The sequence below is a fragment of the Vigna angularis genome, chromosome 2 (assembly GCF_016808095.1).
Source record: "Vigna angularis cultivar LongXiaoDou No.4 chromosome 2, ASM1680809v1, whole genome shotgun sequence".
NCBI classification, from domain to species: Eukaryota; Viridiplantae; Streptophyta; class Magnoliopsida; order Fabales; family Fabaceae; genus Vigna; species Vigna angularis.
The window spans coordinates 7,498,378-7,524,049 of NC_068971.1; the positions used below are offsets into that span (position 1 = coordinate 7,498,378).

The following is a 25,672-nucleotide window of genomic DNA, read 5'->3' on the forward strand; positions in this document are numbered from 1 at the left end:
GTTCTCTTGACATTTCTTGTATTTTGAATTACTGTTATGTTATTAAATATTTTATTTTTAATTATTTTGTTATTATTTATTTTGGACTTAATTCATATTATTTTTATTATAAATAAAATATTTATATTTTTGATACAAAAGAAATTAATTTCATATATTATTTTTTCTATTAAAAGAAATTAATTTTTATAATTTAAAAATTAAATAAATAAAATAAATTAGAAATATTTATTAAATCAACCAAAAAATTTGGTATAATAATTTTTGTAATAAAAAAACAATTATCAGAATTTCAACAGTCTCAATTCATAATTAAAGTAGAGGAATATTCTAAGGAATATGATGTGGTTATGTCACTATTGGTCATCATGAAGGAATTTAGTGTAAAAGTATCATTAATTATTAAATATTTGTACTATATTCAATTAAATTTTTATGGTCACATCCATACAAAATTTTATTTACAGAACTTATATGACAGGTTAGGTCAAAATTTCTTTCATCTAGTCCAATCTAATTGAATAGAGGAATTTTTTTAACAATTGAAGTTAATAAATTTCTTATAATTGACTGACAGATTAACTCTAATCAATTCAAAAAACGAAAGATAGGTTGAAATAGAAAATCAACTCAACCAAACAAAATTTACGTGAAAATATTTTTTAAATATATAATACAGATGTTTATTATTTTTTAATTATATTTATTTTTTTACTTTTACTTATAATAATGATATGATTTACTTAATAAAATATTCTAAACATCCTAAAGAATATTTCAAACCTATAAATATTTTTATTATGTCCTGATTTATCTAGCATCATATAGATTATTTGAGTTGAATTAATTTTTTAAAAGAAATAAATATCTGACCAATAAAAACATTTTAAAGGAACATTAAATTAGTTTATTTCTTTCTCTTTTTCAGGAAAAATATACGATGCAAGAGTTTATATTATAAAATCATCTTTGGGTATTTTATAACCTAATAGTAAATTCTGGTTAGACAAGGGATGCGTTATTTTTAAACTTTTTTTTTTATTCAGTTCTTTTTATTCTTTTTTGCAGACACTAAATTCCACTAATCTAATTGTCGAATTAATCAGCTAAATAAAAATATCAAACTTATAAATTTCATATAATTTAAGATTTATATCATATATCTATAAATAAGTGTTATTTAATGTATAATATAAATTTTAAAATATACTTTTAAATTATAAGTTATACCGACATTATTGCATACTTATAAATGTTTTTTTTTTTAAAAAAGTTATCATTATTAAAACAAGGGTGTTGCTCTCTTTACTATCATAACTTGCTTCCTCCACCTCCTCAATCCTCTTTAATTTTTTTTAATTACAAAAGTAACTTTTTTTATTTTTAACCTTATTTATTTACTTTAACATTAAACCCTAAATTCCTACCCAACGCAGTCCCACCCCAACTCTCCCAAGTATCACTTTCTCTCTTTTCAGATTCTCACCCCCCAACTCTCACTCACCCCATCCGTTTCTCTCATCTCACAACTCTTACTTCTCTTCTCCATATCCGTTTGTTTCTTCTTCATATTTCTATCCATTTTCATTTGTGCAGTCTCACTCCCAACTCCCCTAAGTCCCACTTTCTCTCTTTCCAGATTCCCACCCTCACTCTCACCAGATCCGTTGTCTCCATATTTGTTTGGTTTCATGGTGTGATGGTGTGGCTTTTTGTGGTGCGACGGTGCAGGGAGTTTGCGGTGGTCATTCGGCAGTGCAGCGGTGCGACAGTGCGGCGGTGCAACGGTGTGCATGGTGGTCAGTGGTGCTTCGTTCTGCATCTTGGGTCTATGGTGCGACAATGATTTTTGTGAGCAAAGAACAGTGGATGTGTACATTTCTTATTCAAGGACAAGTTTTCTTTTCTTGCTTGCGCAGTTGCATCAATTTCACCATGTACAAATGAGAAAATCGAATAAAAAGATCTCAGGGAAAATATATACGTCTGTCGACCACTCAGTTGATCAGTGCTAGTGTGTGGATTGAGAGAAAACCACTCATGTTCCCCTTTTTAACCATTTTACAGTTATAGTTTGCTTTCATTGTGTAGAATGGATGCATACCGCAAGAAATGAACCCGAAAACGTTGAATTTATATCCTCTTCCAAAGTAAAAGTGATTACAAAATTAGGGACTCTATTTAATTTTTGCAATGGCTTTGTGGGCCTTCGAAGGGTTAACTGAGCACAAAGATCGGTGGATATGGAACACTGATAATTGAGGTGTATGAATAAAGCACTTTAAATTTTGAAAAAGAATAAAGCACAATTAAATGTTATACAAGATTCATTTGTCGAAGACCTTTCGGATTTCGAAAGTTCGTTGAAAAAAATCAATCAAAAGAAATTTCCATAATTAATTTTTTCATTATTTCCATGTTACCCAATGGCGTTGTTACAGTGACAAAAAACATGGCACATTCAAGCGAAAGCAAAGCAATCACGGCGTTGAAAGCGACATACTGTTTCACTATTTTCCTCTAAGCAGACATAGGCTAATACTATCATGACTTTACTGAGAATTAACAGATGATTAAGTCTGACATGGATGTTGACATCTGACGGATGCTCACATCCGTTTAACGTTTACATGTTTATTTTAGGGTTTATTACACACTTGGATGATGAAGCTCTACGTTGCACCTTCACCCCTTTCACCACTGTACCTTCAAGCACTACCACACCACCAAGACTGACCTTTTGGTACCGCTGGATCAATTCCTTCCACCATCACTTGCGATCTCCCACTAAGCATACCACCTAATGAAACTCCACCACACTCTCACAGCACAATTTTACCACAATGAAAGAATGAGAGGAAGAAGTGGAACGTTAAAGAGGAAGAAGAACACAATGCAACAATGAGAAGACGAAGTCGAACATTAAAGAGGAAGGACGGTGTGCTTGCCGCTGCATACATTCATGTAAGGGATTAGAGTGAGTAAAAGTTAAAAAATATTAATTCTAAAAATAAAATTTTATTAAGGATAAAACAAGAATGAGGAGGTAGAAGAAGGGGTAAAACAAGAATGAAGTGGTGGAGGGAGAAGGGGTGGTGGTGGTGGAGGAGGGAGCAACACCCTTAAAACAATATAGCAACTTAGTCATCATACCTTGTTATGAAGCCCAGTAAGTAGCCCACGCAAGTCCTTTTCTTTGCTGAGTGGGCCATTGTATAGTCTAACAATAAAATAAAGGTATTTAATCTCTTTTTATAAATGCACCTTTTTTTCTTTTTCTTTCTTATAAATATATTTCGAAAAGTACGTTGAAGATAAAGGACATTTTACAATTTAGTTTTAAGAGCATACTTTTTTTTTTCTTACGCTGTGTTGTTTTCTGCTAATTTATTATGTATCGAAAGTATTTCATTAAAAACTATTATCTCTTGTTATGTTCTGAAATGTATAGTATAAAGCATATTTTATTCATATTATGAAAATTATTTTCCAAAATAAATTTTATTTTCTTAATATTCTAAATATTTCTGAAACATGAAACAAGAAAGAAAAAAAATAATGATAAGCATGTTATTATTTTAAATAAAAGAAGCTCGAGTGGGGGTGCCTATGGTGAAAAGCGGAGTGTACAAAGTAAGAACCTAAAATAAACACCTTACAGCGCCTGTACAAATCAAACATGCTAATGTATAAGGATCCATGTTTGGTGGAAAATGTCGGTAAAAAGAAACTCTTGAATTCGTAAAAAACGTTTGAAAAAAATTGGCAGAAGATTTCAAATTAAAATTTTAGTCTTCATTTTTTTTTTCGCGATTTAAGTTATCATGTTTTAAAAGTCCATAATTTTGGTCAAATTCACGATTTTACATAGACTTTATTTATTTTTTTATTTTATTTTAATCCAAATCAACTCTAGGCCTAATATACTTATTTAAGATATCATAAAGAAATACTTTAATTAAAAATAAATATACATATATACAAATGATGCTTAAACACAATTTTTGAATTCTTTAAAATACATAAATTAAAATCTCGAAGAAACAAAAGCAGAAAACCGAAATCACGTATCAAGTATTAAAATGAACAAGTGTAATTTAGCTAAAAAAATGTATTAGAAACCGAAAAAAATTAACCATTATAATTCCCTTTCAACTTTCCAGCACGATTGATAAGTTTTGAGTATATTTGGTAGAAAGTGAAAAGAGAGTAACATATAATGCACATTTGTTATTGTTGTTGTTGCACTTTATTAATTCTTACAAAAATTAGGTTTAGTTTGATGAGCTGCATGTGATGCATGTCACCTAATTAAGGTTGCTCCTTAAAATGATGTGATAATATTTTTCACTTCTTATGTACTTAGTTGTTATTAATTCATATATTAAATTGGTTTGGTTAAAGACTCTTATCATAGTAGGACAATCTCCTTTAGGGTTTGAACCATGGGTTATCAAAATACATATATTATTATTATTATTATTATTATTATTATTATTATTATTATTATAAAGCTCCTATGTATGTTTTCTTCTTGTTATGATAAGACAAAATTCTGAAATGAATGAGATGCTGTGTCGGCAATGAAATCCTGAAATGCACTTATAACACTAATACGTTTTCTTCTTGTAATAAGGTCTAATCATTATTATATTAGAAACTAATAATAATAATTGAAGAGGAAATCATAAATAATTATGAAAAAAGAGCACTAGGTGACACTAGGAAAATTCTAATTAAAGCTGCTTTTGAATTTTTTAATAAAATGGTAAACATCATAGTGATGTTTGTGCACGAAATTTCAAAAGCAAATTGACCAACTCTGCTAATAGGATAACACAAATCAATAAGGCATCCACACATTTTATACTCGTCCAAATTCTATTGAATGATTAGTCCTTCTAACGTTGTTTATTGCACAATGCTCTTTAACACTGCTTTAATTATAAAGCTATTTTGTCTTGTTGTGGAATTATGTATAATATGGTTGATATCCTACAGTCCTATCCTGTCAAATATGAGGTGGGGGCAATTAGCAATATCTTATATAATATTAACATACATGATTATGTGTCTTGTATCTTTGAGAAATAAAAATATTCTTTAATGGCCATAGCCTTAGGTATCTAGGAGTATTAGTTGATATTTTGTAAAGTTTTGTAAGAAAAACTTCTATATGAACATATAAATATGATATCATAAAAGAGTTAAATTTTATATTTCAATTTTTTTTTTTTTAAGAATCTGAATATTGAAAATGAGTTCGGGATACATTTAGTAGAAGTAATATTTACAAGCATTTGAAGTGCTACATTTTTTTTGTTTGTTTATAAGATGTGTAATTGATCTCTTCAATATTTTCTATTTGTGTATATATTAATCTTGTTATAAGGTTTGTTCTTATTTTGAAATATTCAAAATAATTTAATTGACAGTGAGAATATTTTAATTCATTGATTTTTTTTGTTATTGAAGTATAGGTTAAAAATAATGTCTAACTTTTCTAAGAGGTGTACAACTCTTAAGTCTTATACTTCAAGTTTGTTAATTAGAGGTGATTTTATAATTTTTCAAGTTTTGTTAACTTTATCTTTTTGTAATTATGAAATCTATATAATTAAAATAACTTTTTAAGTCATAAAATTATTAAAAATGTAAATATTATAACACTTAATTATTTCTTTGATGAAAATGATAAACGAACATAAAAAATTAAATTTAATAGTTTAATAGGGAGAATAGATAAATAATTTTAAAAAGGTTAATTTCTATTTCATCCCATGTCTTTGTAGGAATAAGATAAAGGGTGTAAAGTGTAAGATCCTAAAATATAGCATAAAACTATATAATAGTCATTACAAATTTTAATATAAAAGATTATAAAGTATAATGTGCAGTCAAATAACCATAAATTTAAAATTTTATGTACAATGAAACTAAACAAAACTATTTACAAGTACTAATCTAAAACAAAACTAAGCATCTGCAACACCTTTGTCCAACGCCTGCTCCAAAGAGATCTCATCTTCCTCTACTCACATTCACTGAATGATCATAGTAAGGATAAGAAGCAAAGAAAACATACAAACCAATCACAAGCAAAAAGGGTAAGCTAGATTCAAAGACAATTCATATAAACATAACCCATTTCATACAAGAATCAATTGTAATATAATTCAAGCCAAACATCTTAATATATAAGGACTTAGACTGAACTGTCCAGACTTAAAATGAATGTCAAGTTATGATGGTTATCCACTTATGGTGGCCACTACTGCTTTGCAAAGCCCTTGCCAAATGGGTTTCACATCCTATCACACATTAAAAGGTTAGTCTGTATCGTGTCGTAGGTTATACTGGAAGCACCTAAACTGAGACCCCCTGTTACTCTCATCACATGCGTCAAACCTCTCTATGTGATAATGTATGACCATTAGAGTGTCAGGAAAACCCTCAAGACTAAGCTACCTGCATTCATTCTAACAACACTTGAAACCATACCAAGAAGTTTCACCTTGGAACCAACTTTCAAAATCTTGAAATCATTTGAAATCATATACATCTTCATTCACTTTCACATTGCATACCAACAAGAACTCACTGATCATACTTCCAAAAACCATAAACAACCCAACAAGTTATCAAAAATTACTTAAAACATCATTATAGAAACATACAAAGTGGTGCTTAGAAGCTTGCGCTCAGTGCTCTAGCTTCTGTTTTCTAATGCTTAGCATTAGCATTAGGAGGCTGGCGCTTAGTACCCTGACCCCTAGAATGGGACGCTCAGGCATTACCAATAAAACTATACACTTTTTCAGTAAACTATACACTATCAGTATAATAGAAATTGAATGAATAAAGAAATATAAAAATTGAAATAAATCAAATGCTTAAACATATCTAAGTACTATTTAAACCTTAAATTTAAGCCTCCGTAATATTATTCTTTTCTTTCATCGAAGGAAAGTGATTTGTAACCAGCTGAATACCTTGTTTATCAACATTTCTTATTCATGAAATTGAGTATGAGAAGAAAGCATTAGAAAATGTTCTAAAGAGGTTTCTGATTTTCCGAAACTTAATATCTAAATGTTATTTTATGAATTGGTCCCCTCTCTCACAGAACAGTGTCTGCAACTTTTCTTTTACTTTTTTTATTTTTGCAGATAGCATATGGTTTGAGAACCCTTTTAAAGACATAGCAGGTAGAAAAGGGGCATCCAATGCCTAAAAGGAACTCGTTGCAATCACCTCACCCACTATATTATAATAAATAAAATGTTTCTGCTACTATTTCTTAAACTACTCTAACAAGTTTCACTCAACAGAGCATTTTTTTATTCATATTTAGAGTAGAAAAATTTAAGATTGAAAAGATTATAAAACATAGTTGCATAACATTTTTATATCGTACTTAAAAGGTTAAATTATAACTATTTGTTTTTTTTATAATTTTTCATATCATGCTGTATTGTTTACGTGGCACTTTGTACTGATGTTATAATACTTTCTTAACATAACACGTGTTGACATTATCTTTTACTAATCTTTTAAGTACGATATATATATATATATATATAATATTTATATATAATATTTATTAATTACGTATTTTTTTATTATATCTAAATTTCAACTAATTGGAATAGTACATTTTTTTATAGACCCACCAATCCAAAAAAAATAAACAATTAGAAAAACACATTTAAAATAAAGAAAAAGAGGACACATTCCAAGATATGAATACACAAAGCTGATATTAAATCTTGTAGGGAATTTCTACTTTTATGTTAGAACAATAACCATGATATTCTCTTCATAAGAATTGACAATCCATTATTGTGAGACATGACAACTTTTACTTATTAACATAATTAAAGAGTTTAATGATTGTTTATGGTTTCTAATTTGAAATATCAATCTATCACACATTATTTTGATATAATTTTCAAGATAATAATTATAAATGTTATTAAATTTACGATTCATTACAATTTGGACAGTTAAATGAAGGTATAACATTATTAAAAGAAACAAACACGCGCCATTTAGAAAGAAGTCAAGCTAATACAAAAATTCAGACATTGTAGTTTTTGTTTTGTAGTGATAGTGTTGTAGTGAACCATGCTATAGAAGTTAGTTCTCTTTTGTACCTTTTTCTTCGTACCACTTCTGATAGCACATGTATAATATTTTTTTTCTTCAATTAGTACCTTCGTGTGTGTATATTGATAATGTAACTCTACTTAGAGATAAGAAATTAAGAAACATTTCATGAATATATCTTTTATGTTTTTCTTTTTATGTTAAATATCAAATAGTTCACTAAGACACACACCCACCCATCATAAAGTTTCTAGTTCTCAAAAGTTAGGTTTCCTCAACACTCAACATCTATTATTCACCACAAAAAAAAAACTATTATCACTAAAAAAATTTGTTATTTAGTGGAGGTTTATTTTCGTTTTGTAGAAGTATTTTTACCCTCCACAAATTAATTTTCAGGAGTTTTTTAAACCTCTGCAGTTAGAATCGTATTTATTAATTTACAGAGGTTTTTAATGACCCCTGAGATCCGACCCATACTATCAAATTTATATTGTAGAGGTTTTTCTGTGAGGGTTTTAACCTCTTTCATTAGTGACTATTATTTTGTAAATGTTTAAAACCTCTTTTATTTACAATTTTCCACCTACATTCATAATTTCTTAATTTAATAAAATCTATTTTTTATAATAAGAAATAAATAGAATATATAAAATTGTAAAATACACAAAAATAATTCAAAATTAATTTTATTGATGATTTAAAATAACATATATTCATTGACAATTACAATGTAAATATAATATATATATATATATATATATATATATATATATATATATATATATATAATCTTTAAATAACATTGCAAGATTAACCAGAAAATTCTAACATGGTCGAAAACTACTAGACCAATTAAAAACATATAGACTAATGTTGATAACCTAAACAAAATCCCTAGCATAAATAAAAGCTCAACATCAGACTAATAGTTCTGCATTTGCTGCCCTACGAAGTAAAACAACTTCACTTCATCAACTACTAAATGATAAGTATCATTTTTAATTAAGAAACTTGTATAATAGATGGCAAATCTTATAATTCATAACTCAATTAGACACAAAATCGCAAAAGTTTAAAAAAACTCATTTTGTATTTTTATTAGACAGTTGGTGTACAACAAGAAATTAACATAGAGTATATACAATTGTAAAAACTAGATTTTATTATCATACATTCATAAGTATCTCAATTTCAATTTCAAGTAAAAACCAACTCACAACTTTACTCAAATCTTATTTCTAGTTACTTTGAGTGTATGATAATTCATCAAAGTTCAATCCCTTAGATCATCAACAACAAACCATACATTAAGTTCAAGAGTCTTAAGATTACTAATGAATCATGTTTTATCCCTACATACAAACTTAATTAGGTATTTATTTCAATTTCAGGTTCAAAAGACATTTTTCAATACCTCAAAAACCACTATGAAGCTGATCAAGCCACAACAAACATTAATAATAGAAATCATATATTAACATAGAAATGGAAAAAACATATGTATTAACACCACAAAAATACACCAGAAATCAATTTATTACATTTATTCTCAACAATAGGTTTAACTTTCCATGGTGAAGAACCTAATGTTTACAAATTGAAAAGATAGAGAAAAAAATGGAACCATAAAGTAAGATGAAGATATTTTTTCAAGGCACATAACACTTAAATCATGCCTCTCCTTCACATTTCCACCTCCAACAACTCATCTTCCTCTTCAACCCCAAAAGGGGAAACCACTATGGATGAAGGAGGAGACCCAATGAGGAGAGCTAAAGCTTCCTAGCACTCTTAACAACTTTCAAAGGCCTCTCCAAGCACCCTAAGTAAAGTCTCTTTCATGAAAAAGGAGGAATCCTTCCAAACCCTCGTGGCGAACATGATTTAATATTCAATTTTGACAGCTCAACATCGTCATTGCTCGACACCATCTCAACAGTGTTGGGCGCCACCGAATAAAACACGAAACAATAACCTCGACCAGACCATCTCCTAGTGCAAATTTAACATCGCCTAATGCCAACTCAGCAAGAACCAGATGGCGCCCAACATAGTTTTTCACAATGAAAATATGGTTCTCCAAAAGCTGGTGGCACTTAACACCAAGTTTGGTTGTGCAACGGTAGCCTATGCTAGGGTCAGTAGCGCTTAGTGTCCCAATTATGCTACCCAACATCAAACAACTCTACAGTTGGGTTTGTTCTCTGACCTTACAATGTTACGCGATTTCAGTGACACTCGATGCAGGTATTTGCCTAGAAATCCTTTTTTAATGTCCATTCATGTTTTTTTGAAGCCTAGCATGTTATCCTCCACCATAATTATTTTCTATTCACTTATTTCAAAACATTCAAAGCAATATTAGAGGTGAAACAAAAACAATATAACTAAAACATAGCAAATCATATAAACAAGACAAATTTAAGAGTTAAATAAGATGAAAATTAGGAAAAAATTGATTTTATTCACAAAACTTAATAATAGAAAATAACATTACGAATAATGTTCTCATTTACCTTTTTTTTCATACCAATTATGTTAATATAAATGCCCTTTTCAATTTTTGTTTTGTTTTTTTAATTAGTACTTTTTTTTAATACATATTGGCCTTGTAGCTTTTTCAAAGATGAGAAATTAAGATACATTTCTTCAAAATATTTTTTGTGTGTCTCTTTTGATTTGTTTTTGTATTAAAAATTGTTTTATATTGTTTGACTTAACCAAAATTTTTGTATAGTTTTGACAATTATGCACCAACCATTCTAGCCGTACTAACCTTTAGTTACATTGCATTCCTTTAATGGCAAGCCAAAGAAATGAAAAGTTTATTTTACAAAACTACAGTTTGTTCATATCCGTGAATAAGTTGGAGTAAAAAAAAGGACTAGAGTCTTCTCTTTCTTACTTCATAATATATAATAAGTTGCACCTAATTAGGTTTAGTAATGATACATTAGATGTAGCATTAGATTCCATGCTTGTGGTCCCAAAGATTTGACCCTCGCACCTTTTCTCATAACCCAAAGCAAAAACACTATTGATGATTCCAAATGATTCCATAACTCTCATACAACATCTACATGTAAAAACAAAATTGTAAGTCACATATAGTTTTATTGTTTCTTAACCTCATAAATATTCAATCAACTTTTGTTTTTGACTAACTTTCCACCATTAATGCATCACATAAAGTACAATTGCAAAGAAATAAAAATTGCACTTACTTTTTCTTTTTATGCGAGTAATATTTAATTATAATCTGTTGTTGTGTATATTTTTTTTCTAAACACATTTTTTCCATCTACATGGACTAGATATTAATCTTTTACATTTGAGCAAAATTAAAAAAAAAATCTTAAAATGACGTGGAGGAAAATAAATCCACACAAGTTAAACTAAAAATATGATAAAATGACTTTATATTCATTAATTATGAAAAACATGGTTAACATTAATTGAAGTGTGATGCCATTTTGTCTTGTGGAGGCATGAATGGGACAATAAATCACCGTGGAAGTTTGCGGGAGGAAAAAGAGACGTGGGCCCAAGTGGGCTATTTGTAGGCCCAAGTGCTCCTCACATGTTGCCCGCACCCAAAATTAACCTTCATGCCTCATACCTATAAATAGCACGTAGAAGCAAAGTTGTTTTCTACATAGAAGTTTTTATTAAAAAAACCTTAAATGCCACGTCAGTTTATTTTGAATATGAAGAAAATGTATGAGTGAAAGATATTTAACTTATTCTTATAAAATCATATTATAAGATAAAATTTACATTAAGTGTAAATTGATTTCATTTTTATTTAATATATTTTATGAATTGAATGTGTAACACTAATTAATCAATGATAGAATATGTAGCTTATTCTAAATATTTTGTAATAAATCCAAGTATAAAAGTTGATATTTTGTTTTTCTTTAACTAAATAAACCGTGTTTTAGTTTAAGGGGTCGAGATTAAGTTCATTCTCAAATCGTTTTCCAAACTTTAAGTTTGTGTTAAGGTTTTTCCTTTATTTTGTGCTAGTTGTCGTTCCGTCAAATTGAAATGTTATCCGCAGAATATGTTTTAATATTAAAGTTGGTGAATGTCCAACAATATTAGCTATAAATGCACAATCAATGTCATAAACTATCTAAATACTACAAATTTGTATTTATAAATTTTTAATAAATTTTTTATTAGTGCTAACCTAATTACAACCCAAATAATAATGATTTAATTTATTATTAATATAATTATCTTCAACGATAATTATATTTTCAGTCTGATCTGACTTTTGACTAATTTTTATAAGACTTTGTAGATTAGTTGAGCGTTTGATTTTTAAACTGACCAAACGATAATACAAAGATTTGATTTTTCTTAATAAAGAATCAAACATAATTATTTAAAATAAGATTTAGCACCGAAAGAAGATGTTGGAACTGCATACGCAGAAAGAAGCATAGTATTAGAATGGATGTTTTTGTTTGACATTTGCTTGAACATGAAATGATGTTTGGTTGTGAATTTCAACGAGACATATAACTCGAGATGATGAATGAAGACAAAACAAAAAAAAAATGCAAAAATGAATTTGTGCCGACAAAGTTAAGGTAAAACGGTAATGAAAAATAAAGTAAAAATAATTAAAATAAGTATTTGTTTTTCTACAATAATTGAGAACTAAAATGAATGCTTTATAAAGTTAAAACGTTAACGTGGCCCACATTAATAATATTAAGAAAGAGTTTATTTTATAATTAGTTTGGTAGAGGAGTTAGTGATTAGGTGTACTAAATGTATCTATGTTAACCTAATTTCAATTTTGTTATTCTGCCAATCACCTATCAATTTTCCTTTCTTTTTATGTTAAAAATTTCAAAGATTATTTATATAATCAAGCTTTCTTTTAAAGTACACATTTTTGTTTTAGTTTTGAGAAAATGCAAAGCTGAAATGAGTGGTCAATGATTGATTTGTGGGAAAATTTGTCTTTAATTATATTAAATTGAACTAAATTAATAATGGCATTTGACGGTTTAAGCACGCCATAATCATGAGTTAGAGTCAGAACTTTATTTAATTTATACATATTTGAGCTTGCTTCCAAATCTGTTATTATATTTATTACAGTTTTTTTAATATAGTACATCAATTTAAAAAATGATCATATTTAAAAATAATATTCCATGTGTTAATTTTTACTAGTTCTAATTTTGAACTAATGTTTTCTCTTGCTTCTAACACCCTCAACTTGAATAGTTAATAGTTTGAAAATTTTTAATATATAACTATGTTTGCTTCCAACACACCCCATCAAATATTGTTACCTTCTTACTTTGTTTTTCTATTATATATAATTTTTTAATTTACTATTGTCGCTATATAAAATTGTTCATGTTCTATTTGGTATTTACATCTCTATTTTAATATTTAAAATAATTTTTTGTATTATTAGTATCATTATTATACTAATATTATGTAAAAATAAAAGTCAAAAACATTCGAAAAAATACCAGTTGTCACGCCAACATTTTGTGATCTTTTTACAATAAATTAAATTATCTGAATGTCAACATCTTATTCTCTCTATTTATTGATATCAAGACATCCTATATTTTTATATAAGTTGACTTTGCTTTATATTGGTGTTTCCAAATTTGCCATTATACTTTTTTAATTCTAACATTTTTTCTATTTAATAGATAGAAAACAATTATATGATGTAGGATAAGTGTGATGTTTAGTTACAATATTTCTGTTCGTAAATTGACTACTTAGCTGAAACTTTTGTGATTAATTATATTCCAAGACTTACTTATATTGTTAATAAAATCCATAAGATTTCTGTATATTAAAAGGGTACTCAGTACGCCAATCTATGCAAAATTACTTTACTAAATTTAACTTTTAAAACTTTAAATAGATTATGTGCAAAATTAAAACTAAAGAAACTTATAACTTATATAATTATGATTATCATGGTAGTGAATACGAAATTCATTGAGTTCGATAAAAAAGATGGGTGAATGTTGTAAGATCCACAATTAACAATTAACTATAAAATATATTTACAAACTTAAGTCACATTTTTTGTATTATTTTAAAAAGTATATATATATATATATATATATATATATAATAATAATAACTTTCTATTCTCATTTAGAATTATTATTTATTCTTAAAATATTATTGACTTATATTCTAAATTAAACACAAAATGTAAAAGTTTAAAAATTTGCTTTCTAAAAGTGGTAATATGATTTAAGTAATAAAATATGTGAAAAGTTTAAAGTACAAATAAAAACATTAGAATTTCATTATTTAGAGTCATATTATCCCTTTATAAACTAATTTCTTAAAAGTTTTTGTTTCTCTATTTGTCTTTCACATATTGGGTTGTCTTTTCAAATATTAGAAAGTGTCAAAATAATCATTACAGCAAGGTTTTCAAGTTTGTTCGATTTTTCTTCTAAAAAAGTAAGTTAGTTTATCTTATTTTCTCTAGTTTTCATGTTTTCCAATACATGTGAATAGTTTTCCACTACACGTATCATCTGAGTCTTCCATTATGTTTTGCCAAGTAGTGATTCTAATGGCATACTCTGATCATAAATATGTGATTTGTAGGTACATATAGAATTCTTTGAGCTAAGGAAGCAGTTTTAGGTTCTCTAAAATATTTCAGTTGTTTAATAGGTAAGGAAAGCTAAATTACCTTATTTTTAAGTTTCTAATGTGTTGACAATCTGAGTTGCATGTTTGTGTTGCTTAAAATGTTGATATTGGTGTTTGTGCTGATGAAATATGACTTGTTGAGTTGAGTTAGGGGCTTTGAATCGTTTTTAGTGATTGAGTGTTGAAATGTTAGCATATTGTGTGATTGAGATTGCATCTGAGGTGAATTGAGTCATTGATTCGTGTTTGATATGATGGTTGATTGTTTTGGGAATCTAGGGTTAACGTTAGAATGTTTTGCAGGTTGAAATGACATAAATCTACAAAATTTTGTTTTGCAGAATTATGCAAACTCACTAGGCGAAGTCAAAGTCAAAGAGCTACTGACTTGGTGGTTGTTGGGCGAGCAAAAACTCGTTAGGTGAGACCAAAATCAGTGAGTTCTTTGACTTGACAGTTGTTGAGTGAGAATATACTCGTTGAACGACTTTAGGATAATTTAAGTTTGTAAATTCTAGTAGTTTTTTCCTTGAACGAGCGGATTTAGTCGCTGAGCAAGTAGATTCGATGGCTAGGCGAGATGGCTTTAGTTAAATAAACATATCTGGTGACCAAGCGAGAGTGCTTTCACGGAGTGAGCATATATGGTCGTTGGGTGAAAATATCATAATTTTAACAAAATTTTCATATATCTCTTATGATATGTTTAATGTGTGTGATTATGTGAATTTTGAAAACAATGATAAATTTATTATATGATTGTGAGCATATCTGGTGACTAAGCAAGAGTGCTTTCACGGAGCAAGCATATATGGTCGTTGGGTGAATATCATAATTTTAACAAAATTTTCATATATCTCTTATGATGTGTTTAATGTGTGTGACTATGTGAATTTTGAAAACAATGATAAATTTATAATATGATTGTGGGTGGTTATTCATGTATGACATGGTGATGATGACGAGTATATTCTTGATTATGTGTTTTATGTAATTCTATGAATCTCGTTGAGAGATTTTATGGTGGCGTAGTATGAGTATTAATGTGTAAGAATGATCAATTAATGTCCAATAATTAGATACCCACAAATATGTACTTAATAAATTATTATGCACTTAAGAGTGAAAATAGAATAGAAGAGTAATGAAAAATAAATATATTAAATAATATAAATAACAAAAAATTAAAGATATATTACGTTTAACCCTCGTAAATAAATAGGTTAGTTATTTTTATATATTCTTAAAATTAGAAAATAATAATGAATGTTTCAAGCTTCCTAAACGAGTCTTTATCCAATAATTGATTTTAACGGTCTAAAGCCTTCTATTTATAAATTATTCAAAACACACCACTCATTAAACTAGATCTCAAATTTGTACTATTAATAAATGATTTTGTTGATATACTCTTCAATCTTTTTGTAATTTTAATTTTTTGATAAAATTATAAACGAAAACTATTTTTTAAATTATTAAATAAAATCTTAATTATCTAAAAAAATAATAATCAAATTACCAAAATAAAAAATAAAATACTCATCATTTTTTAAATGTCTATAAAATCTTAATTATCTAAATAAATAATAATTAAAATACTAATAAAAATAGAATACTTATTTTTTTAAAATAATAAAAATACTAATTGAAGATAAAAAAAACAAAATAAAAAAATATAATGCCAATTATCAAATATCATACCTTACTTTTTAAGAAGTCTTATTATGAAAGCAAACACATTACTAAAAAACTAAACTAACAAGTATTTCTTTATTTATTTTTCCTAAATGAAATAAAAAAAAGAGAAAACCAAAAATATAAATGAAAAGAACAACTTAATCAAATAAAATTTTTGATCAACCTATATTAACTTAAATTGTACTATATTATAGATGATATACTATAAAAAAATAACGAAAAAAAAGAAAAACATAGATAGATAATTTTTATACCAAATGTTAAAATAAAAGGAAAATAATTTTATTTACATATTATATATATATATATATAATACTATTAGTTAAAATAAATAAATATTAATTTTTCCTTATTTTAAGCCCTTTTATTTATATTTATAAGTAGTCATCACAATAATAATAATAATAATAATAATAATAATAATAATAATAATAATAATAATAATAATAATAATAATAATAAATAATTAATAAATAACTAGTTGATGCCGTCCATTTATCAAAGCTATATAGCAATTTAAGATCGAATAAGAATGTAATAAAATAATGAATATACCAGATTTTATTTCCACTCAAAGAGTTAAAGTTTTGCCACTTATTTATATGAGCGTAGAAATTCTTATTTTCTTTCAAGTTATTCCATAATATATTTTTTTTATAAACCACCCTTAAATTTAAAATGGTTTATAATATTGTTATCATTATTATTATTTACAAATTATACGTTATGATTGGTTTTTCTAATTGTCTTTGGTGTAGGTATTATTCCATGGCTTCACTTTTAAACAAAATCATTTAACTTTAGAAAGAAATAAATAAATAACACTTTTTTATACTCTTTAGTGTTGTTTGATTTCATGATCTTGTCTTATGTAATCAATCACAGGCCTACCTCTAACAATTTCGGTTAAAAGTGACATACAATTTAATCTACTTCGCTTTAATTATTATGCATTAATTATCACTGCTAAATATCCTCATTAAATAACAACTCATCCTTAGTATAGTTTTTAGCTATTTATATAAATATTGATAAATTTATCATACGAATATACATATCTACTTTTTAATTAGATGATGATATAAAATTACTTTATATTTTCTGTAAGACGTATTTTTTTAAAAAATTATGAAATTTTTATAATTGTTAATCATTACTTTTAATCATAAAGCAGAGACAAAAATTTAAAATAGTCCAGATTTTTTTTTACATATAAGATGTGTATCGCAATGGAGGTAATTTTTTAAGTCAAATGTATTTAGCACAAGTCAAAAGAATGGATAAGAGAAATAAAAATAAAAATATAATAAGTAAATAAAATTAAACATATTTTCTCGTTATTTTAAAAATAAAACAGAAAAAATACCATTTCTCGTTATTGTTTTTTACACTTTATTTTATACATGAATGATAAAACTATTTTCGAAGAGATAATTTGTTTTAATGTTCTTTTTTTCTTAAAAAGATATTTATTGGGTACTCGTTTTTCATTATTTGTTTTTAATATTTTGTTCGTTGGTATGTCACCATTCTGATACCTTCACTTTACTTCCTTTTTTGGACTAAGCAACACTATTAAAATCACAAACAATCAATTGACCTCTAACAAATTATCATCAATATAGAAATATTATTATTATTATTATTTTTACTTTTCAATAAAACTAAAAATAATAATCTAACTATTAATCAATTTTAATACCATCCTTTATTCTCGTGAAATAGTTTATTAAAGCATAAACAATAGTTTATAATGAAAAACAAAATACTTGTTATTCAACTTTATACATTACTTATCATATATTAATCTGAAAACAGTCTAAACACGCCATATACCTATGCGTAATTGTAAAAAATGACTTTCCTATAAAATAAAAATCATATCATATAACTAATTTACAATTAAACAATAATGTAAGAAAATCATATTAGCAGTATATCTTGCTTAACTTTATTTATATATTTATTACATAAATTAATTTGAGTAAAAATACCATATGAAATTTTGTACTTTCTTCTTATAATGTTGCAATCTAAAGTTTAACAAGTATAAAGGTTGGATGTACTAATAAAAGTCACTATCACTAGACAAAAATAATTATTATTATAAAAATCAAGTAGTTATTAAACATGAGATGTTGTAATCTAAAAATAATATAATTTTTGTATACAAAAAATGATATAATTTGAAGAGATATGATTTTGGTTATTTTGTTTGGAGAATAGAAAGTTGAAGTGAGTAGAGACAAAAGAAAAAGGTGTGAACAGAAGAGTAGTTATGAAGCCAAATATGGATGTGAATGTGTGAGCAATGCATTATCATCATCTGCAATGATGACTTTGATAGATGCTGAAATTGAAAACAGAACAGAAAAATGGTGACACCCCAAAAAGACTAACATTTTCTTCCGTAGAAATTTACAACACAAACACAAAAAAGCTCTGCGTATGGGCCCACACACCTCTACCATACACTGTCGCAACTCTCACGTATTCTTCTTCCTCTTCTGCCAAACAAGGACATCGACACCACCACCAACAACGTTGTAAAAGTTCTCCCTTTCACTTTCCCAAAATCGCATAATAACCTTCTCTCTCTTCTTTCTGTCACTTTTTCTCAGTCTTTAATGGCTGCCCGTATAAAAATTCCGCGTTAAACAATTGTGGGTCGGTGGAAGTTAGCATTTTTCTTATCTTTTTGGTTGTCAAAAAGATACCCACTGAGAAAAGTCTTGTTTTTTTTTTCTTCTTTGGGGTAAAACTAGCTAGCAGTTTCAACCCCAAACATTGTTCTGTGAGATTAGATTGTATCTTACCAAGGCATTTTTTTTTCTTTAGTTTTAACTGGTGCTGAGGGAGAGTTTTGGTGATGGAGATTGGATTCTGTTTTGTGGTGGAGTTTCAGTGAGAATGCTGTGCAAGAGTTTGTAGAATAGTGGAAGTTTTGGAACTCCATGGCGACGTGTTTTTGTTGTTAACTGTGGCTTGGATGCTTCTGCACTGTGGTGGTTCAGTGGCGAAAGAAGATAAATGCAGTGTTGATTTTATTCATGATTCTCTTATGCAGCAATTATGGAGCTCTGCTTGAATCAGTGATTGTGGGATTTGGATTTGACAGTTCTGGGGCCAAGATTTTGTGTCTTTGAAGCTTTTATATATTATCAAACTTACTTTTTCAATACGTTTAATCATTCAACTTTCTTTTTCCTCTGTTGGAAGAAAGGGAGGATTCACTGAATAAGGGTGGCTAGGTGTCTCCATTCCCTTTTCTTTTTCTTTTACGGGAAGTGTGGACTGGAATTTTCAGCTTTTTTTCTGTAGAACCTGTTCTTCACTATGATCCGTGCATGAAGAAAGAAGGCATTGATACCTTTCCCTCCAAAGAAATCTTATATTGCTTTTGTGAGATTCACTCAGTTGGGAAACTTGGAGGAGTGAGAGTCTAAAAGAACCTGAATATTAGGTACTTATTTTCCTATAATTTTTAAGTTTTTCTTACATGCCTTAAGCACTAAATCAAGTTGCATATATTTCTATTTCCTCTGAAAACCCAGATTTTTGTGCTCTAAGAGGACTTGATGATTCAGATGATCAATCCTGTGACTGTGTTTCTTTTTCTTTGGTGAAACTGTGTGAGTGAGTTTAATCACGATGAATAACATCTCTGAGAATTTGCTTTTAACTTAGCCGACACTATTTTTCTCTTTTTAGGGTGTTTTGCGAGAGCCACGACTCTGAATAACATTATCGACTTCATGTTTTTGTCCATCAATCAGGTCACACAAGATTATAACTATGAGGAGTTTTGTATGAACATAGGCAACATAAGATCAAGATTGCGTTATTAGCATCCTGAGAAAAGGAAAATAAGGAAAGAAGGAAGTCAACTGTGACAATCGTTATGGCAAAGAGGTCACAAAGATTCCCTGTGAATTATGAGAAAGACCAGTCAGGATGTATGTGGGGTTTTATTAGTATATTTGATTTTCGTCATGCTCGATTTACTCGGAAGTTGATAGCAGATAAGAGGCACGGAAGCAAGCATGCTTTTGGTAAGAAATTTTTTAACATCTAAACTTTTACTTCCAAAATTGATTTCTTTGCATTGTTGTGTTTTATATATCCGCAGGGAGAGTTTCTAAATTCTATGTGCTAAATGTATGGCAAAATGTGCTTATACTGAATAATTTGATGGGTAAAAAATTGAATATCTTTCTGTGCTTTTTTATATGTCTTTTCTACAGTCATGTTTGTTAACAAATCTTTCATCATAATATGTTCTTTGTGTATAATTTATCTTGTAATGATTTGTGGTTCAACTTTTCTGATTAGTGGAAAAGAATCATAATGATAGTTTGGTTTCATTCTGTTTTCTGCAGGTGCGCCACTTACCAAGAACAAGTTTGAAGTGTTGAGCAATTTGGGTGAAAACTATGAAGGCAATTTTGTAAGTCTGTCTATCCCCATGTATTTTTTCAAATCTGGTGTTTTCCCCCTCTTTTTTAAGCCTAAAAGTTGAAGTTTGATCATGGTTAAATTTGCAAAATTCTGAAGTAACATTAGGTTATCTGCAATTTGCTAATACTATGTCTTGTGGTGGTATTACTATATCATATATGTTTCAGGACAGGGGAGAGAGTAAGAGACTAACACTGACAACTGATGCTGAAAAGCTTAGTGTGAAGAAACTTATAGAAGAAGAAATGATCACTGACCAAGATGAAATAACGGATCAAGATAACGTGGAAGTGGAATCAAAGCAATCCAGATTAGGGCGTGATGAACCCCAGAAGACAGATTCCAAAAGAAAGAAGAAATCTCGCAAGAAAAACCGTGATTTGAAATCAGATGCAACCTTGAAATCAGAGTTTTCACATAAGAAGCATTCAAGGGAACAGTCAAAAGATACTATAGATTTGGACAAAATAATGGATGATTTTTGTCATGTTGAAGCTGCTTGTTCCATGATGTTTGACAATGATGGCAAAATTGACGCGCAGTCAAACCAAAAGAATGTTATGTCTGAAAACCTTGCTAATGCAATCCATGAATTTGTGAATCAGATGAGATTGAATGGGAAAGATCTGCATGAAGATGGACAATTCCTTAGCTCACGTGAACTCATGGAAGCACTTCAGGTTATAAGTTCAGATAAGCAATTGTATCTTAAACTTCTACAAGACCCAAATTCGCACTTGCTGAAATACATTCAGGAGTTGGAAAATGCTCAAGGGAGAGATGGCAAAGAATGCAGTTCACTTACTGCCTCCAACTGCTCTGAACTAGAACTTGTTAGTCTAAAACAAACTAGGGAGAATACCAACCGTAAGCATCTTAACTTTTTCAGGAAAAGGGGAAAGTCTCAATCAAAAGATCTGACAAATGAAAATGGGAAAACTGAGTTTTCAAATAGAATTGTCATTCTGAAACCTGCACTAACTGGCATTCAAATTTCTGAAAGTGAAAGCAACCTTGCCTCAATGCTAGATTCTCGTGATGTTTCCAATTACAAAGGTCCTTCAGTGAGAGTTGGTTCACATTTTTCTCTTACAGAGATAAAAAGAAAATTGAAACATGCCATGGGAAAGGAGAGGCATGGAAACCCTGAAGTAATCCCACGAAAGCTCCCTGTTGAACGTCAAAATAAGTTGGCAAGAGGCAAATGCAAAGATAATACTGGAATGAGATCTCCTAATAAAGACCATTTCTTCATTGAAAAGATTGCTAGACCAATGTTTGATGTCATGAAGGGAAACAAGACTGATACACTGAAGGACTCTGAAATGATCGTAGAACAAGAAAGTGGTATTCCCAAGCTTAGTGCTTCTAGCTTATATGTTGAGGCAAGGAAACATCTGTGTGAGATGTTAGATAATGGTGATGAAAACACGAACATTTCAAGCAGGCAGATTCCCAAAACCCTTGGGAGAATACTTTCTTTTCCCGAGTACAACTTTTCACCTGTAGAAAGTCCTGGAAGGGATTTTGAGCATCATTCTGTGACTGCACAGGCAATATCTTCTCCCTCTGGAAAAACTAGGGAAGTTAGTGAGGATATTTCCTCCCCAGAACCAGCAACCTCAGTTGGTTTTCCAGCTCAGGAAACTAACAATTCAGAAGAGAAGTCATGCGTTTGTGATGGAATCTCTAATAATAAAGTACAAGAAATTAAGCCAGTGTCAAATTTCTCCAGTGATGTTGGTCCTGTTGATACATTTGAAGTCTGTTGTCCTATTAGAGATGTGACAGTCACTGAAGGTACCATGTTCAACTTCAAAGTACATGACCAAGCTGTAGATGCTGTGATAAAATTTCAGTTTGTATGCATGCTTATATACATTTGTTTTGCACTTATCATTTCTGACCTTTGATGCAGACAATGTTGAACCTGCAGAAGAGAAAAATGGGTTGGAATCAGATCTGAATGGCTTCATCGTAGGACAGGACCAAAAAATTGATATCTCAGAAACTCCTGATGGTGCAAAATGTTCTGGATGTTTGAATCAGGTAATGTCACTTCCTACATCATACTTTTATGTAAATAATTTGGGAATGAAAAGACTGATGTTAGAAATGTAGTCAAAGTTTTATAATGACACCTAAGGATTTCTTCCACAGCCCCTACATTTATTGAAAGTTGAAACTATCATTTGGTTCTTTTACAGGATGAGGATATAACAGAAGAGAACCAACTATCATCTCTACCGACATCTCCTCACTCTTTGATCTCTAAGAAAAATGAAGAGGTGGAATGCGGTATAGATTTATCTGGGGGACCGAGTCCTGTATCTGTTCTTGATACATCATTTTCAGATGATGACTCTGGACACTCCAGATGTCAACCTGGTAAGCATTCCTTCACTACAGCCTCAAAGAGCATCCCTGGCTATGTTCTTAATAGTTAAAGCCATATCTTAAAAACAAGATCTAGAAACTTTTCGTTGCAATTGTTCTATTGTCTCGAAACTCTAAACTAGAAGTAGAAATAGAAACAGGATACTGGTTGCCAGGGTTCCAGAAATCTACTCTTTATCTATACAATAAAATGTTACAGTTACAATTGAAATTTTCATATCAATACAATAAAATTGAAATCTGTCAAATTTTTGTTTATTTAAAATATGCTAAAGCAGTTAAGAGCTTCTTAATATTACAAAAATTTGAATTTCTTCTTATCTAATACTATTTTTTTTATCTTATTATAAATTATAACAAGATTAATTGCTTTAAATGTTTCCTTATCCTTCAAGTATTTTTATTTCAGGTTTAAAGTAAAATAATCTTTACACTGATATTATATATTTTTTAGTTTGCTTAAAAGTATTAATAAAATATGAAATTTATTCACATAATGGATGAGTAAAAATGCTAGCTGATCTAGAAATAGTCAGTCTTGGATATTTATATGGTTTCAATTCTTGTCCCTTTATTCCCTACATATGAACAAAAGTTGGAACTGTTTTGGATTGATGCACTAACCCTTTTTGTTTGTCATATTAATTTTACTTATTTTCAGTTAACTTACAAGTACAACCTCTACAAATTCAATTTGAAGAACACGAGTCTTCACCAGCTGAAGAATTTGACACAGGAAAATATAGTTTTGGAGAAAATGAATTGATATATGACTACATCAAAGTTGTCTTGCATGCCTCTGGTTTGACAAGAGATCAGTTGTTGGTGAAATGCCTTACCTCTGACAAAATACTAGATCCTTCCCTCTTTGATCAGGTAGAGTTCTTCTCCAACCTGCTTTGCCACGACCAGAAGCTCCTATTTGAATCTATCAATGAGGTCCTGATGGAGGTTTGTCAGCATTATTTTGGGGTCTCACCTGGTGTCTCATTAGCAAACCCTTGCATGAGGGCAGCACCAAGTATGAAAAGGCTTACTTTCAAGGTCTGGGAAGGAGTGTGCTGGCATGTCCTTCCCTTGCCCCCACCACGCACTTTAGAGCAAATTGTTAGGAAAGACATGGCAAGAAGGGGAACTTGGATGGACCTTGAACTTGATGCTGAAACAATTGGTTTTGAAATGGGGGAGGCCATTCTTACTGAACTGATGGAAGACACAATTTTGAGTCTTGTGAGTGAAAGTTCAGTAAGTATTTAATTTGAGTTGAAGGACAATTATAGCAACTTCCATTTGTAAAGGACTACTCACTGTCTTCTGATCATACAAAGTTTAAAGGAATTCCTATGTGTGAGGTGGAAGGGAAGCAAAGAGGGGATAGGAATTGATTAACAAGAACACTGGAGAGTTATAGAGTTCTTCAAAGCATAATTGGGACTTTGGTACTGTTTCTTTTCAGCCTACCAGACTAATTTGATATTTCATAATATATTGTGAATGAGGATACTCAAATAAGGAACAAGAAGTAAATGGGGAGCCATTGGCAGTTGCTTCTTGCAAAAGTGAAAAATCTAGGCTTATTTACTATGACAAACAAAGCAACAGTCTTGTTGAGGTGTGTGACTCACTTAACCCATTGAAGGGTCAAAGGTGTTTGATTGTAGATTTTGTAAAGTTTGATTTGCTGATCCCATTAGAAGGCGTGTTATAATTTTGTTTGTATCATCTTTTGTATATTTGCTTTTTGCTTAACCTATTGATTTCACGAACTTATAAAATAATGTACACTCAGCTTTTTGTGGTTTGCAAGGAAACTGAGCAGAAATATGAACCACATGTGACAACAAAAAAATTAGGAAGCTGTCTGTGAATTATTATTGTTCTTGCTTTTGCTTCTTTTCTTTCCTTACCCCAATCGATAGGTTTAGCTTTAATATTTTATTAATATCAACCGAATTCACGGTTTAGACATATTGGACAAAAACTTAAATCTGTAGCTCAAAATGGCAAGTATAGTTTTATCAATTAATTAAAGTACATTGGGTATGAATACTGATACTTCTGTAGTCTTACGCATATATTAGCGGTTTATGTGTTCCAAAATGTTAGAATTGCAAATTGAGCGTTTAATTGAGGTAGAAAAAAGTCAGTTCTCTTCTGAATGTCAAAGTACAGGCCAAATAGTTGGGATAATTTCATAAACATATATAATAGCTAAATATAAATTTTAGTATCATCTTTTAAAAAGAAAAGTGTTTGTGGCGAAAAAGTTCAGTCAGTTAATAGTGAACAAACGTGTCAATAATTAGCTAAGTAGCGATAACTGGTATAAGGTAACACA

General features: G+C 29.2%; 1 protein-coding gene across 4 annotated transcripts; it reads left to right on the forward strand.

The window, feature by feature from the left end:
- Positions 1-18,784: 18,784 nt before the first annotated feature.
- Positions 18,785-25,227, forward strand: LOC108329100 (uncharacterized). 4 transcript variants are annotated; one of them, XM_017563129.2, is made up of 8 exons: positions 18,785-19,025; positions 19,318-19,942; positions 20,256-20,531; positions 20,859-20,926; positions 21,105-22,737; positions 22,856-22,986; positions 23,145-23,325; positions 23,996-25,227. In XM_017563129.2, the coding sequence occupies exons 3-8, from the start codon at positions 20,381-20,383 to the stop codon at positions 24,589-24,591; spliced, it is 2,760 nt and encodes a 919-aa protein (XP_017418618.1). In that variant the 5' UTR covers positions 18,785-19,025; positions 19,318-19,942; positions 20,256-20,380; the 3' UTR covers positions 24,592-25,227. The 4 variants fall into 4 exon arrangements, with proteins under 4 accessions (XP_017418618.1, XP_052729069.1, XP_017418617.1 ...); XM_052873109.1 differs by having other exon boundaries at positions 18,785-19,942; positions 20,191-20,531; XM_017563128.2 differs by having other exon boundaries at positions 18,785-19,942.
- Positions 25,228-25,672: the final 445 nt, after the last annotated feature.

What these genes read in the sequence shown, in the direction of transcription:
- LOC108329100 (XM_052873109.1), top strand. Translation starts at nt 20,381, where the DNA reads ATGGCAAAGAGGTCACAAAGATTCCCTGTGAATTATGAGAAAGACCAG. An exon ending in AAAACTATGAAGGCAATTTT is followed by an intron (nt 20,927 to 21,104) that starts GTAAGTCTGTCT and finishes TATATGTTTCAG; the next exon opens with GACAGGGGAGAGAGTAAGAG. An exon ending in GTTCTGGATGTTTGAATCAG is followed by an intron (nt 22,987 to 23,144) that starts GTAATGTCACTT and finishes GTTCTTTTACAG; the next exon opens with GATGAGGATATAACAGAAGA.